Source organism: Cervus elaphus, chromosome 21 (genome assembly GCF_910594005.1).
Source record: "Cervus elaphus chromosome 21, mCerEla1.1, whole genome shotgun sequence".
NCBI lineage: Eukaryota > Metazoa > Chordata > Mammalia > Artiodactyla > Cervidae > Cervus > Cervus elaphus.
Window position 1 is genome coordinate 31,644,479 of NC_057835.1, and position 17,238 is coordinate 31,661,716.

The 17,238-nt window shown below is 36.3% G+C and overlaps 1 protein-coding gene across 10 annotated transcripts in view; it reads left to right on the forward strand.

Annotated features, from left to right (window-relative positions):
• Window positions 1–12,974, forward strand: part of YTHDF3 (YTH N6-methyladenosine RNA binding protein 3) — a 33,423-nt gene extending 20,449 nt beyond the window's left edge. For 6 of the 10 annotated variants that reach the window (XM_043879313.1, XM_043879316.1, XM_043879315.1 and 3 more), the window contains 2 exons: window positions 4,802–5,300; window positions 9,871–12,974. In XM_043879313.1, coding sequence (XP_043735248.1) covers window positions 4,802–4,951 — 150 coding nt within the window. In that variant the 3' untranslated portion in view covers window positions 4,952–5,300; window positions 9,871–12,974. The remainder of the gene's footprint in view (window positions 1–4,801; window positions 5,301–9,870) is intronic. The other 4 variants (XM_043879318.1, XM_043879319.1, XM_043879312.1 and 1 more) reach the window with 3 other exon arrangements.
• Window positions 12,975–17,238: the final 4,264 nt, after the last annotated feature.

The window sequence follows — 17,238 nt, forward strand, 5'->3', positions numbered from 1 at the left end:
GAGGAGTAAGACATGCTAGTAGGTAAAATTTGACTTTGCTTAGACTTTGAAACCACCACGTCAGGAAATCATTTCCCCTGCTGATTAACTGTTTGGCGTTTGGGATGTCATGTGTCCTTGCCATTTTCTTCCTGGTACTGTTACTCATTTGTGTATTTCCTCTTAGATATGCTTGTGTTTGCACTCTAGCTTTCCAGCAAAAATTGCTTTCAAATACTCTGGGCATCCTAGTGATAAAGGATGTGTTCCTTGTCTGTTATAGTCCTTTTTGGCTCCATCAGAAAGGACAAATCAGTGGTGTTTGCTAGGATTTCCTTTACTGGGTATGCCTTTTTTCTTTTTTAAATAAAAGGAGCAGCAAGTCATTATCCTAGTATTCACTTTTACTATGACACCTTCCGTCTTGTATTCAGCTGAAATTCCTCAAAGCTTCTGATACCCTGTGGAAGTCACAGTTCCCCAGGTGACCTTGGGTAGCGTAGGGTTTCTTAAATGACACACGAAATGGAACTACTTGTAAGAGAAAAGACTTAACTACTTGTAAGAGAAAAATTTGCCTGGATTAAAATCTGTTCATCAAAAGAAAGTTAAGTAAGTACTTAAAGTAAGTAATACTTTAAAGGAAGTAAAAGGACATGCTAGGAACTGGTAGGAATTTAACGTAACTGACCAAAGACAGTTATGTATAAAGAACTTCTGTGAATTAGTTGAAGAAAAAAATAGTCCCATACAGAAATGGGCAAAAGATAAGGATAGTCCTTTTATGAGAGAGGAAACAAGTAGGACTAGTAAGTATAAAAAGGTATTCACTCTTAATTCAGAAAATGAATTAAGAGTTAATTCAAGACTATAATGAGAAAATATTTTATATCTACTCATTTGGCAAAATTAAGAAATTTGATAATAGCAAGTATTGGAGTGTATACCAACAAAATGTCTTACTTGTTTGCAGATGGGAGCATTAAACTGATACAGCAGGTAGTTTTGGGCGGATAGTTTTGCATTTTCTTAACAAACCTGAACATTTCAGTACCTTACAATTCAGCAGTTCTCCTCCAGGGTATGTACCGAAGAAAAACTTCCCACATACCCCAGAATACATACAAGAATGTTCTGAGGAGTGTAGTTGATAGTAGTAAATAGCAGGAAACAACCTAAATGTCATCAGCAGGAAAAATGCTTGCATAATATGGGTTTTTTGAGAGTACATTTCATACATCATGGCTCTTTACCCCAGAAATATATTGTGTATATTTTCTAAGAATAAGGTTATTCTCTTAGTAACCATGATATTCTTTCAGTTGGTCCACAGTGTCCTTTTAAGTGTTTCGGGGTTTTTTAGCTTTTTTTTTTTTTTTTTTGGTAGTATAGGGTTCAGGTTAAGATTGGAGCAACCCAAGCAATTTTGAATAATAAGAACTATTTTAAAACATTTATGCTAACATAACTTCAAATCTTTGCCTTCTCCAAGTTTGAGAAACTTTTTTCCTGTACTTTCTTTTTTTTTTTCCCAGGCAGAGAAAGATTTATTATAAGAAAGAAAGTGACTGGCTTTAGAGAGAAACCAGTGCTCACCCTTTACAGCCAACCCTCCTTAGTTTATCTTTAGCCCGAAGCTGGGGTCTTGTGATCACGGGTCTCACGAGCAGGTTTTCCTGTACTTTCTAATAGGACTTTTGTAATTTAAAATTTTACATTTAGTTCTGTGGTTACTGTAATTTCCTTTCTTTTCTTGCTGTTTATGTTTTTCTTTAAGTTGTTGAGCCGACTTGCGGTAACAGAGAAGAAGTGTAAAGAGCTATAATTTCATTTTGTCGTTGCTAGTTTTTTTTTTTTTTTGACTAATTTTTTTCTTCCCCTTCTGGTTATTTTGGCAGTTGAGGAATTCCCCACCTTTCTTTGCCAGCACAGCACCCTATGGAGGAGCCGATCACACATATCCTGTTGGGTTATATAAAACTTGGAAAGTTCTAGTTATATAAAACTTGGAAAGCCAAGATTTTCTCTTTTATAGTGAAAGGGTAGTTGTGAAGCTTAAAGCTAAAGAAAAAATGTATGCCAGTGTCATTGTAGTATTTGTATATAGTTCTTCATTCTTAGATTTGAACACACAATTTTGATATATTTGATTAAAATCAAGCTAAAGGAAAAAAAAAAAAACAGGCAAGACGGATCCTCTAAAACAAATAGGTAATTCAGAAAGCAGAAAGTAATTTATACAACAAAAGTTGATTTGTTAAGATTCATGTGTAAAAAGAAGAAAACCAGAAAATGTTCTTGGAAATGAAAAACACTATCAAAAAGAATTTTTTTTTTAATCTTTTTAAGCAAGTGGGTTAATACAGTGTTAATGTTTTAGTTCTGAAATTTTAAATTAAAGAAATTTCCAAATGTGGAGCAACAGTGATGAAAAATACAAGGAGTGGAAGACATGGTGGAAAGGAGATCCACTGCCTCTGAAGGAAAAAAGAGTCAGAGGGCAGAACGATTAAAGAGAACTTTGCAGAGCCAGGAGATGCGTGTTTTCAGAATGAATGGGCTCACTGAGGAGCTAGCAGGATTATTTAAAATTTTAAAAGAAAAAAAACGTAGAGACAAGCTTTCTGAGCAAAAGACAGATTATATGTCTACTACCTGTAAGCTACAAAGGAAGGAGAGTCAGACTGCTATCAGAATTCTCTCATCTACAACTCTGGACACATATACAAAGCCTGATTTTGTTGTGTAGGGGAATGGGGCATAGAATCAGGCTCTTGAGGATGAGGGTTAAATTACATCAGTGAGGGACGAGTGCAAAATGAACTTCTCAGGTACAAGAGCTTGGCTACATGTCCTTGAAAACGTGAGGAGGTGTTTCAGCAGAGTGAAAAAGGAGTTCAGGAAGGATGACAGCTCCAGCTGGTCACATTAGAACAAATATCCCTCTGTAGAGACTCTTTGCGTTTCGAGTCAGACAGTCCTCATTGTACAGAGTGAATCTCAGGGCTGTAAGCGTCTGCCTGCTCTGTCTGTCAAATGGCATCGTGGTCTTTGAAGCCTGACAAAGACATGAGCCCTTGGTTGGGATGCCCTGAGCACTCTTGGTTGGAGTTGCTGTGTGATTCTAGGATTCTTTGCTGCATCCTTAGCACCTAATGCTTGGCCTGAAGCAGGCAAAGTCAGGGATGGTCACTGGAACTAAAATAGGGTGGGCTCTGTTGTAGAGAAGAAGAGAATATAGCATTCACTGTGATAGCTTGCTCATCATATACAATAGGAGGGTTTCCTTCATAGCCCAGTCTGTAAAGAATCTGCCTGCAGTGCAGGAGACCTGGGTTCAATTCCTGGGTTGGGAAGATCCCCTGGAGAAGAAAATGGCAACCCACTCCAATATTCTTGCCTAGAGAATCCCATGGACAGAGGAGCCTGGCAGGCTACAGTCCATGGGGTCAGAAGAGTAGGACACGACTTAGCAACTACACCACCACCACCACCATACAATGGGAATCAATAGTGTCTGAACTGGCAAATCAAGAAATGTATATATTAGTATGCCACTTAAAGCTTCAGTGGTAGCTTGTCAGAGGAAGTTAAAATAGAAAGGACTTGAGGAGGGTAGGGGAGCTTTACTTTCTTTAACTTGCAGTTGTATGTGTTACTTCTAATGATAAAGCCAGTGTGATTGCAAAATAAAGAAAACAAAAAACTGCTAGTGTCTGGAGTATATTTGCCCAGTATAAATTCTAGACTACATAGCCATCTTAACTATTTAGGTAACGTTTTACTGAAATTTTACCTTGTTATAATGACTGCATCATTTAATTTCTATATTCTTTCATTCTTGTAAGTCCTTATTGATCAGTAAACAGACTGAGGTGAGATTTTTAGTTTAATAGCTTTTTAAATTCTATATAAGAATAATTAGTGTTTTTGAGTACCTGTATCATTGGGGTGCACTTCTAAAATATGATACTCTTTCCTTAGAAAGAGATGAAGCCCTGCAGCTTAAACTGAAACAAGCAAGACATAATTGTAATAAAGTTCCTATTAAATAGTTTTGATTTCCAGAACAGTCTGTATATTTTAGTCATTTATGCTATTTTATATTGTTGAGTATTTCCAAAGAGTAAGTTTTAGTCCCTGATAGAAGTTTTTTCACAATTGGAGCAATTTTGATTCTGAGATGAGATGATGTTAGGTCTGTCTCAGAGTAATCAAGTTTGTGTTGATACAGAAGAAATTACTTGAGCAGTAGGTATACCTTTGTCAACAGTAAACATTTTCCTGACAGGTCTATACTTCTTTTTCTCAAGTGGAACGTTTAGTTTAATGCTTTCTCATTGTCAGATTATAGTTGTTAACTGTTGTATGGTTGAAGTTGTCTGTTGGTGAGTTTATTATGGTGAACAGAAGCAAACAGTGTATAAAATCCCACTTTTCATTTGATCCTCACTATAAAAGAAGATTTCTCTGGAAGATAGGTTTTGGCCCAGGATGTATCATACTTGATAGAATAAACTTACGTATTTAAGTGAGTAATTCTATGATAAAATCTTGAGTGATCTGATCCTCACTGTAAAAGATTTCTCTGGAAGATAGGTTTTGGCCCAAGATGTATCACACTTGATAGAATAAACTTACATTACATGTTTAACTGAGTAATTCTATGTTAAGACATTGAATGGTCTTCTGAATAGTCAAGATGATTCCATTTTTATTGTGGTAGTACTCTATTCTGAGCTTGGTAAATAACTCATATCTATTATGGTGTGAACAGTCAACCTTAAATTGAATGGTATTTCAACTGTTTCTTTTTCTTCAGCAGCAAATGCATGATTACAGTCAACCCTCCATGTCCACAGATAAGAACCTGTCGATATGGAACCCATGGATACAGAGGGCCAGCTACTGTGAGGGCCTTGAGCGACCTTGGATTTTGATATCCACGGGGGTACTGGAACCACCTCCCTGAAGCACATAAAGTAAAAGACCTAGGATGTAAAAAAGTTACACGTGAACAGTTTCACTTACAAATGACAGTCTGGATTATAATAAGTTTATTATTTTCATTTTATCATAAAGAGTCCAAAACCTCACTCCAAAATAGGGTTGCGTATTGATTCCTCTGCTTGTTTTTAAGAACTTGTTACTGGGTCCCAGATAGGTTCCCCCACACCCCTCCCCCCACCAGAACGCTAGCATGTATCTTGTGCTAGTCATCCTTTATCACCATATATTTAGATCGTATGTGTTCTTTTCTTAACTGTTCCCTTGTTCGTTCAACAGATAAATATTAAAGGTTTACCAGTAAGCCACTTAAGGTAAATAGCCCTTGCTCTTTAGAACTAAGTTTTGGGGAAAGACAAATATAATTGTAGTAAAATTTTGTTGTTTTCACTGTTGAAAACTTCATGACTCTTAACAGAATTTTTTTGCTAAGTATTTTATATTTTTTTCTGCTCTTATAATTTGTATTTTCAGTCTTCCCAGTTGTTTGCTACAAGCTTATGTCCTATATTGTGTGACCTTGCTAAATTCACATATTAATTCTAGTAGTTCTAATAGAACATCTTTAGGATTTCCTGCCTAACAGTCATATCATCTGCCAGTAGAGACCGTTTTATTTCTTTTTGATTTTTAGCTTTTTTCTTTCTTTTTTTTTTTAATGCTTTTTTCTTAAAGTTTAAGTATTACTTAAACCTAAAGATAATAGGAAGTAAGTCATTTACCTGTTATGTTTAGGTGATGACCCCTTTGAGGACACTGAAGAAAATTTTTGTTTTCAGCTCTCTTCTGCCCTTAAGGGTAGGGGAGTTCTTAGCTCATCTGTTAAGCTGTGTCAAAAAGACATGGGCTGGTGAGTAAACTTCCCCCCAGAGTTCATCTCCACAGGCTGAATTCTAGGTGTTGGTCTTGAGATCTCCAGTGCCTTTGCTGATATCTGGGTGGGGAAGAAGCCATCAGATATCTGCATCTGCTTGGTTGAAACCTAGCCCTCTATTCATGGAGAAGAGCTGGAGGAGGGATTTTTCTGCAGACTCTTATTTTTTTTGAATTGTCAGTCCTTGTTAAAAGTAAACATTGAGTTCTGTGAATCACTTTGGAAAGTTTGTATCCTAAGGATGTCTGAAGTGCTGTCTGCTGAACCAGGGCTAGAGGCTTCATCCTTTTCCAGGTCTCCTGGGCCTTGGCTCCTTTGTGTAATTCAGGTTTCCTGTCTCCCTGTGGTGCTTCGTATAACACACTGGGACATGTAGTTATGACCTCAGCTGTGTCATATGTGCCTGGTTTTAAAACAACACTAAAAGTTATATCACTGATAGAAAGCTCATTATTTCTTGTCTCATGTTTTTAGTGGTCTATGACTAATAGCATATCCAGAGATTTCTCATATTCAAATGTTTATTTAATACTGATGATATCAAGCACTATTCTAGATCTTGTCATATAAATGTGGGGTACTTAAGGGGTTTTGCCTAAAGCAGAGGTGTTGATGACCTTGTAGACTTCAGGAGGAATTGAATTTTGTTGAAGGACGTTATACCATGCTGAGGACTTGCAAATTTGTATACTCGCCTTGGACCTTTCCTTCTTTCTCTAGACTCATGTATCTGATTGCCTGTGTAATATCTTCACTTAGTTTCATAAGCATCTTAAGTCCAATATGGCTTCTGTTCCTTTGCCTGCCCCTGACCTGCCCCCACTTTGTAGAGGGCCATTGTCCTTCCAGAATAATTTGATATTTCTCTTTCACACTCCATAGCTAACCAGTCTGTTGGTCAGTCTTGTTGGCTCTGTTTTCAGAATACATCCTGAATCCAAGCACTTCTCACTAGCCCTGCACCCTTCATTATTATCATTGCCATGCTGGAGGAGCATGTGCTGTCCTCACTGCCTTCCTGCACGCCTGTGCTCCTCTCTACTCTGTTACCATCAGAGCAGCCCAGAGAGATCCTTTCGGGACAAGTGAGACTGGATTCCGTTTTCTCATGCTTCTCTGAAGTTAGTGTCAAAGTGTTACTAACCTCAAAATGCATCAAGCAATATTCTGTCTTTTCATTATCTCTAATTCTGGGATAATTAATCAAATGTATTTATGAAACCGTGAATCTGGTAGTTTTTAGTTTGCTGTAGATTTTTAATTGTCGGTTAAAGTTCTTTAGTTTTTATAAGTCTCTTAAGGTTTTCTTTTTACTGTTGAATTTATTTTGGTACATTGTATTTAATAAATTATATTTTTAGCAAGTTGTTGGTATTGTCTCAAACTTTTTTGGCACATTGGCATTTGCAACCCTATGGACTGTAGTCTTCCAGGGTCCTCTGTTCATGAGATTCTTCAGGCAAGAATACTGGAGTGGGTAGCATGCCCTGCTCCAGGGGATCTTTCTTGCCCAGGAATCGAGCCGCAGTCTCCCACATCGCAGGCGGATACTGCACTGTCTGAGCCACCAGGGAAGCCCCGTATCGGTGTTAATAGTATTTTAAGTTTTTTTTAGCTATATCAGTCTTCATATTATTTATGCTTTCTTTTTTTAAAATGAGTCTTTCTAGATATTTTTCTATTGTTAGCTGCTTTTACCCCTTCCCCCAGCACCAGTTTTTATTTTTGTTTGCTTGTGCTTTGTTTTTTGTTTTCTGTTATTTTCTCCTGGGTCTTATTTCAGTTATTCTACTTTGAGGGACTTAACTGCTGCTCGTTTCCTAACATACTGAGTGGATGATGAGCTCATTTTTCAGCTGAAAGATATATATATCTACAAATCAACACTTCTAAATTTCTAAGTGCTATTTGAGGGCTTAGATTTAGTATATTGCAGTGGTGTAAAAACTTTGGAATTTTTGTTACGGCTTTTTGGGAGACTTTTAGAAGTGTTAGAATTTCCAGTGTGGAAAGATTTCGTTGTTGTTACCTGTTTGCTGTTCAAATTGATGTCAGAAAATGTGATCTCTATGATACCGATTCCTTGGTATTTAGATTCGTTTTCTGGTCTAACATGTAGTTCCTTTTTGTAATTGTTCATTGTGTACCCTGCTGTAATTATTTGGCTCAGTTTTCTGTATATTCAGTCTTTATTTTCACCAATTTGTCTTCTTTATCAATTACTGAGAGAAATGTGTTTAATTCTCCTACTATAATTAAGAACCTGTCAGATTTTCTTTGTAATTCTGACAACTTTTTAATGTATGTAAAGTTGTATTTTTAGCTTAATACTGTTGTAACTCTTTATAAAATATGTTTTTCACTCAATATGTGTTTATCTCTAAAAATGGTTTTTGCCTTTAGAATCCACTATATATACACACATATATATCCACTATGTAACTATATATATCAAGTATATACAGTTGATTGATTCAGTCTTCATCTGGATTGTTTTTCACTATTTTTAACTTTTCTGTCTCCTTATGTTTAAGGTTAATTTCTTGTAAATCATTTTTTTAATAGGAATTTGAGCTCTTTTGTGTTTCTGTTGATGAACCTACATGTTTTGATTGCTGGATGTAAATGTGTATTTCTGCCACTTTATATTTTGTGCTTTCTCATTAATCATTTCATGGGGAAGAATGAACAGTGAGCCATTCTTTACTTCCTGTGTTTTATAATCCAGCTAATTTTAGCAGGCTTCACCATTTCTCATACAAATCTGTTTCCTTCAGCTGAGAAATAAACTTACTTTATGTTTAGGCTGATTTTTTTTTTTTTAAAGCTTTAGGTATCTTGTAAAATTAGACTATAACTTCCTGGTTCCAAATTATTATTTTTTTCTAATTTTTGGGGGTCTCTTTTTCCTTTATGTTGTTGGGTTTTTGTTTTTGTTTATCCTTTTGAAAATTAGCTCACTTTGTGTCTGTTTTCATTTTTGTTTTATTCTTTAATTTCAGAATATCCCCCTGGTACTTATGGGTGCATAAAATAGTTTATTTGTAGTTATTTGTATAATAGGACATTTATTTGTTAAACTTTCTGTATTAAATACTGTGATTCAAGTTGTTGAAATATACACAAATGAAGAAGGAAGGGCTTTAGTAACAAAGAACTTTAGATTGTCTTTAAAATTTTAAATAGTTTCCTGATGTCGCAGAGGATGGGACATTAATTTGACCATTTTCAAAGTATGCACATATTTATTATGAAACCTGTATTAGTCATGAAAAAGGAGTAGTGTAACTAAAAATAGAGTCTTGGGATGTGTTAGACACAAGTGGCTTTCAAACTGTGGTGCTTGGACTGGAAGCATTAGATCACTTGTGAACTTGTTAGAATTGCAGGCTCAAAGATAGGTATTGCGGGTGGATATTTGATTAATAACCATCATGAAAACATCACTCAGTTCAACTTTTGTTCAAGGGATTTCTGCTTTCTTAAAAGGAATTATTAGTAATGTAATAAGTATTAATATTTATTCATATGAAGAATTATGCTGAATGTGAGAGTATGATATGGAGAAATTAACACTGAAAGCTTAATTTAATGCAACTTTAATGCACCTCTTTTTCTTTCCTCCCAACCCTACCTCAGCCAGTATTCTCAGATTGCTTCACAGGACTTATAGTCTGTTTGATACTTAACCATCAAGAACTCATGAAAGGGGCTAGAAAGACATTTATTGTAGTAGTCTCACCTAAACAAAATTCTGTGGGAAAATAGGGCTGTGGAAGGGACCTATAATCTCTTGAACTGGGTCTTTGTGTTTGGAATTGTTCATTTTAAAATGGCTTGTGGTACTCCCACTGAGGTGTGTGTAGGTAATAGTGAATTGTTTTTACCTAACTACTTGTATTAGTATTTGAAGAACTTCTCATGGACATGGTTTACTTTCTATGTGCATCTAATTTAAATCGCTAAATAATGATGATGATTCCTTAAAGGTCTTTGTGTTTTTCTTTCAGGAGAGAAATAGAAACAAACAATAACCCTATGAAGATGTCCTGTTAGAATTACAACACTAATGATGTAGACTCTGGAAATGCCTAATAAGTCAAAGAAGACGTTATTAAAGCTTTTTTCTGCTTAAGGTGACATCTTTGAACTCTAACAACACAGAATTGACTCTTCTTGTAATGGTTTTCATCAGCGCGTCTGCCCTTATACTCTCACCAAACACACTTGAGAACTGTAACTCCGTCAAGCACTTTCTGTCCTGAAGCTTTTACCAGTATCTGCTGTCTTTTGTAATTATGCATCCTAGCTAAGGCACAGAAGACTGAATGAATGCAAGGATTCATTAACTCTTTGAATTTGTTAAATACTAACAGTTAACCATTAGAAGTGGTTCAATGATGTAAGAGTCACACTGCTTCAACTTTTTCTTTGTTGTAGTTTTTAAATTGTCAATTTTTAGCTATTTGACAGATTAAAAGCAAAAGAATCATGCCATACTTAGTCCTGGAGTTCAAGTCTAAATGTTTATGTGAAAATTATTGTAGTAAACTTTTAATATGGCAAAGCAACCTTAAGCTCTATTTTAGCCAAATGAAACATAATCTGAGATTATATTAGAACATTTCCCTTGTCTTCAAACTGTTTGGTGTAACAGAATATTGATATGCAGCTTGGTGGATCTCACCAGTTAATGCACATTCTTCTCCCTTCCTTCCCCCAATAATATGTATACTGAAAAATGTGCATTTGTCTGAGGAATTATTTTGTTTGCTACCACTTAATGAATCTCAAAATTTTGAGTAATGTACCTCAGTCTAATCAGACTTTTTATGACCTTTATAACTACATTTAAAACCCTTAATTCCTATTTCTGGGTGTTTGCGAGCCTGATTGCTATCATGAAGTAAAAATTTATTACTCTAGGTATTCACTAGCTAAATAAACATAGTTCTTGTTTAGCAAGCATATATTGTTCCTCAACTCCTTTCTCCGGCTTTTGCGGTGTCCTGGCATCCTTAAAATATTTGAAAATATGGCCTTGATCCATGGATTAAATCAGTATCTAAGTGAATGTGTTGATGTTTTATTGATCAGATCTATATAAATGGGAATACAGCATATATCTGGGTATTCTTATAGTTATCTTTTTAACATCTTATTTTTTTCATTAATGACATATCAACGTTAATTTTGTATCTTAAAACAAATTGATTTTGTATAATTAAATGTGTCAAGCATCTGTATTACCTGATTTGATGGCATATGGTTATGAAATAATGTACTGCCCCTTATATTACGGTTCCAAAAGGAGAAAGCTATGTAGAAAGATACATTAAGGATGGAAATAGCAATATAGTAGATTTGAATACCTTGATGTTTTGCATTACTCCACTTATGTTTACATCATGTTTAGAAATGTTTTCATTACTATGGTCTTTGGTCACTTCAACTCAAAAATTTAATGACAGATATTTCTTTGACGCTTTCATTTATATGATTTTTTTTGTACAATATTTTCTTAAAATGTACAAATACTGTATTCAGGTGAAAAAAATACAGTATTTGTAGATAAATTGTAGTGACTTCACAGTGCTTTGGTAGTCCCAGCATAGTTATCAGTGTTTACTGAAGGGAACATCAAAATATTAATAGTGTATTACAAAAATCAAGACTTTCTTAAAGGAAAATTGCACCTATTTTACCTTTTTCAGAGTAAGCCATGAAATCTTGTAAGATATCTCTTAACTATTTATAATGAAAATTGGCGTTTGGGTGTAGTCCCCGCAGCAGCGTTCCACATCCCTTGGATTATATAGGTAGGACGGGTCAGAGAGGACCACTGTCACTCTGAAGGTCCTGTGGGAGAAAACTGTGAGGAGTGACCTTGTAGAAAGGCTCTGAGTCCTCTGAGCTTCTCTTTTTCTTGGTGCTTTATTAGCAATTCTGAATATTTTTTATAAAACTAGTTGTTACATTATTCACAGATCGAAACTTGTTTAATTTATAGTAGGTTTCTGTGTAAGAAATGTCACAGAACTCTCAGCAGGCAGGCTGATTGCAATAGCAGACTCAGAAGTGTCACCTGTAATTCTACTCGTGGTGAGGAGTTCCTCCCAGTGCCTTTAACCTGGATTTCTAATATTAAGTGAAATGGGTGCAGCATTCCTTTGGGAAAAACGAAAACAAAACTTTTCAATCGGTGAATTTTTTTTTTTCCCCTCATTTAAGTTTTCTTCAGAGTACCTGTTTTCTCTCCCTTCTTGGTCTGTCAATGTATAGCAGAATATTTTTCCTCTTAAGTGAAAGGATCGCAGGTTGTCTCGTTAGCACAAGGAATGGGAGGTTTCATAACTCCCAGGACCCAGAAGGGTGAGAAACCGGGCTCTTCAACAGGAGACTGACCCGATGTTTTGAGCAATCACAGATTGAGACATTATTGGCCCAGTAAACTCCTTGCCTAATGTTTTTCGAAGATCTGGTTTGAATGTTTCTTAATTAAAGTTATCTTATATGGGTGTTTTATTTTGAAAGGTATTATATAGTTTGTATATTTAACAGTAAGGGGGAAAATATAACCAAAATTAGTATTCTTTCTCTATACATATTGGTACTTGAAGATTCCTTTCAGAAGAAACCCCAGCCTTTTCCTGAGTTCAATCCTCGTTTTAACTTAAGTGATCTTTTTAATTCTGAAGCTGTGTTCTTTTTGAATACCATGCATGGGGGTTAAAGCTGATGTTAAAACAGTTTGCAATAAAAAAAAAAAAAAGAATCAGCTTAAGTCATTTAATCATTTCAAGTGCATTCTGCATCCTATAAACGTAAGTTTGAGAAATTTAAGAGAATTGTGTTTCATTAAGTTTTGCATATCTTTTGTTATGCCATGTAAATTCCCTTCTTTTTCATATGATTAAAGAAAGGTTATGATAAAATGATTAGTTCATTTACATTCACTTGTAGCAATTACATGAGAATTTGAATTTTGTCGTGTTTGGGTTTGTTCATTCCTGTGAATGATGGTACAGTTAGGTGAGATTTTCTGTTATGGTACCCAAACTCACCATTTGGTCCTCTTTAATCTTTGAGGGTTTCAATAAAAATTGTTCACTCATATCTGTGTTCTTTCCATTTTATCTTTATAAATATGCATTGCCTTCCAGAAAAATGTTAACATTTTTGCCAACTCTGTTATGAATTTCCTGATTGACATATCTCTCAAGTACAAAGAGATTATATCAGATTTAGTTGGCCATTTGAAATTAAGTAGGGGAATTAAAGAGAGGAGGAAGGTTAACAGTTTATCCTAATCTTTATCCACTCCAGTGAGCTTATTGAATTACATACCATTAATACTAAACTTAGAGCAAAAGAGAAAGAGGCTTATTTAATGGGAGGAAGTCTTGGCACCAGCTGTCTAATGACCATAATCCCCCATTCTTGGGACTAGGGAATGCTTTTTAATAGTGTGTACATTATCCTTTGGCTGGTTACAGCTCATGGAGGTAGGGTGGTGGTGACTCTGAATGGTGTGTTAGCAATCATTGCTGGGCTCTATAAAGCACTTGTTCAGATGGGGGAAACCAGAGTTTAGTTTTGTGCTGCATACAACACAGCCTACGATCAGGACGTTGTTTTACAGACACCCCAGGTGTCCACACTGGAATCACTGGAAGCCACCTTCTTACTGTTCATCTCCTAAAGAGAAGGTTTGCCTCACTTCAGCAGCTTATATTTGAGGCTACTTGCTTCTTGTTGAGACTCTTACTGGCTTGGCTTTATCTTCATGACATTAGATTCAGTAATTCTAGCCTAGAAACTAAAATAATCTTGCAGTTAGAAGTTAAGTGACCTAAGTCGTTTGCTTTCTTAGAACAGTTGACCCATGAACAACACAGGTTTGAACTACATGGGTCCACTTGGACTTTTTTTAGTAGTAAATATGAGTGTACTGCACAATCAGGTTGACTGAATCCATGGACTCAAGAGTCAGTAGTACTTGTCATTTCCTGATCTTGACATGTAATCTTTGCCCATCTCTCTTGGTACAATAATAGTGAGGAGCAGAACTCTCCTGTAGATCACCCACAGATAGGACAGTTTAGATACAATTTATTTATAAACATTGGACTGAACTCAGAATGTGTCTAGTCCGTAACTTGAGATATTTGTACAACATTGGAACTAATTGTAAATAAAAGTCGTTCTTGTAAAATTTAGTGTTCAAGTAACATGTGAGTTCAGAGTTTGTAGCACTGTGGGGTGGGCTTCCACATCCCTTCCTACTACCCTGGGCCCTTCCAAAGAATACCCCTTAAGTAGCACACTCGGAGGTTAGCTACTGGAATGTCATTTTGAAACATTGTTGGCTACTTCTGACATGTTTGTAACCAGAGTGGAATTATTGTATAGAGGAGGATCTTAGAATTGGAAATTGGAAAGTCAGACTTACACAGTCTTTTTTTTCCCCTCAGGAAATTTACCCATTTCATGGATAGGTTGCAATTGCTCTACATTTTACCCTATTAATGTAGAAAATACTGAAATAGAAGCTGCTCTGTAAAACGAAAGACAAAACATTGTATCCAAAGATAAACTATGTTTTACACAATGGTCCCTTTTCCCTTAGTATTAAATTTTAAATATTTCTTTTTGTTAAAATGACTATTTTACATACTCCTTAAGTATATCTACATCACAAACATAGCTCAGTAATTCTCATACTGTTTCTAAGAGGCTTGTAATAGGAAGCACACATGAGTCCTCCTAACTGGTAGACTGACGCTGAACAGATGACTGTGTTAGTGCACTTGATAAGTTCAGGAGGTTGGCATAGAATGCATCTTGGGTTCTTTGCAGTTCTGAATTTTTACAACTTTATGATTTAAATCACTTTTTAAACTTGACTTACTCCAGCAATAATGAGTGTTCATAAAAGTAAGTCTGGAAACCAGTAAAATTTGTGATGGTTATCTTTTGTTTATTTCAAAATATAGGTACTGAAAACCTCAGATTATATTTGATTAATTGCCTCTGATAAAATACAACCACTGCTTCCCTTCAGTGAGTCTCGAAGTCTAGCGGTTCAAACCTTCATCTTTTCCACAGTGTTTGTATAAAGCAAGAGAATGTGTGTCCTAAAGAAATCCAGTCCATTTTTTTATTCTACTGCCATTTTGCATTAATCCTTTTCTTTTTTCAAATAGACTGTTTTTAGAACAATGAGACCCGGGTTCAAACCCTGGGTCAGGAAGATTTCCTGGAGAAGGAAATGGTAACCCACTCCAGTATTCTTGCCTGGAAAATCCCATGGACGGAGGAGCCTGGTAGGCTACATACAGTCCATGGAGACAGCTGAGCGACTTCACTTTCACTTTTCACAGAACAGTTGAGAAAACGGTACAGAGAGTTTCCATCTGCTTTGCACCCAGCTTCCTTTCTGGTTAACATCTGCCGTTAGTCTGGTACATATGTTGTAATCAATGGATCGGTATTGATCTGTTGTTATTTTTTTCTGATTTTTGTGTGTTTTTACTGAATGTCCTTTCTCTGGTTCAGGGCGCCATCAAGGATAGATACCACGTTACTTTCAGTTGTCATGTCTCCTTAGATTCCTCTTGACTGAGATGGTTTCTCACACTTGGTTTTGATGACCCTGATTAGTACTGAGAAGAACTGGTCAAATATTTTGTAAAGTACTCCTTCTTTGGAACATATGTCTTTCTTATGATTAGACTGGGGTTACAAGTTTTTGGGAGGAAGACCACACATGGCTAAAGCCATTTCTACCACATCACGTCAAGGATACATACCACCAACACACACCTGTTGGTTTGACTTTGACCGCTTGGCTGTGGTGGTGTCAGATTTCTCTACTATAAAGTCACTCTTGTTCCCTCCTTTCCACACTGGGCTTTGGAAGGAAGTCACAGTCCATACTTGAGTAGACAGTACACTCTTCTTTCATCCTTGTGTTTATAAAGAGGAATACAGGAATCTTACTACCTAGGCTCATCCTGGCAGGCTCGTGTGTCCTTTTTACTTTTCTTAATTGGAGAATAATTGCTTTACAACGTTATGTTGGTTTCTACTGTTTGAAAACGTGAATCAGCCATAAGTATACTTATATCCCCTCCATCCTGACCCTCCCACCCAACTCCTCTAGGTCGTCACAGAGCACTGGATACAGCAGCTTCCCCATGTATTCCACACGTGATCGTGTGTATATGTCAGTGCTCCTCTCCTTTTATCTCTTCAGAGCTACCCTCCCCTCTCTTTCTTTCCTCATTTCTCAACAGTTAGTTGTATTTTGGAGGAATTCTATTAGAGATTCATACCTCCTTCCTGAATGGATCCTAATTGTGTGTATAACGGTGCAGAGGTTTTAATAAAGGAATTGAAGGTGTATTAATAGGGAAAATTTAGATGATGGCTGGTTATCTTGGTCTTATGTATAAGAACAGATAGTCATTCAAATTTGCCTGGATTGAAAAGCCAGAGGTAGGAGTTAAGCAGAATATTATGGTTAGAATGATGCATTCCTTTTAAAGAAGGTGATTTAAATAGTTCGGCATCCTTTTTGATGGAATGGTTTTGAAATACTTCTGAGTCTGCTGCGTGATATTCTTGCCAAGAGCATAGACTTTGGAGGCCGATAAACCTGTACTGGAATCTGGGTGCACTAGGCTCCGAGCCTACATTTCCTCATCAGTTAGAAAAATAAAGGAATGAGTATTAGTCACTCAATCGTGTCTGACTCTTTGTGACCCCATAAACTGTAGCCTGCCAGGCTCCTCTGTCCATGGAATTCTCTCGGTAAGAATACTGGAGTGGGTTTCCATTTCCTTCTCCAGGGGACCTTCCTGACCCAGGGATCGAACCGAGGTCTCCTGCATTGCGGCAGGTTCTTTACTGTCTGAGCCTCCAGGGAAGCCCCAGAAGGGGTGAGAATGGAGCCTATTTCAGAAGGATTAAGTAAAAGTGAGCACAACCCCCGGGTCTGTGGCAAGACTTTTAAGTGTTAACTTGCTCTCTTTTGTTTCATATGGAAATTTTAGGATTTATTGATTACCACTGGACATTTCTTAGGGTAATCTTCACTGCTCAGATGCAATAGAAAGTTTATTTTCAGTTCATAATGTTATATGATTGAGATCCTGAGAATAGGCACTGCCTGTCTAAAGCTTAGTTAAATTATTATTTATCTTTGTTTTTTGCAATTTGGGGTTTTCAGTGACTGTCAGCCATTGTTTTTCAAAGTAAGTGAACTGCAACAATACAGTTAGTTTATCCTGCTAGAGGAGAGCAGACGGCAAAACCAAAGGTAAATTAGACTAAAGGGAGAGCAAATGGGGGAATAGCAAAAATATCTATAAGCT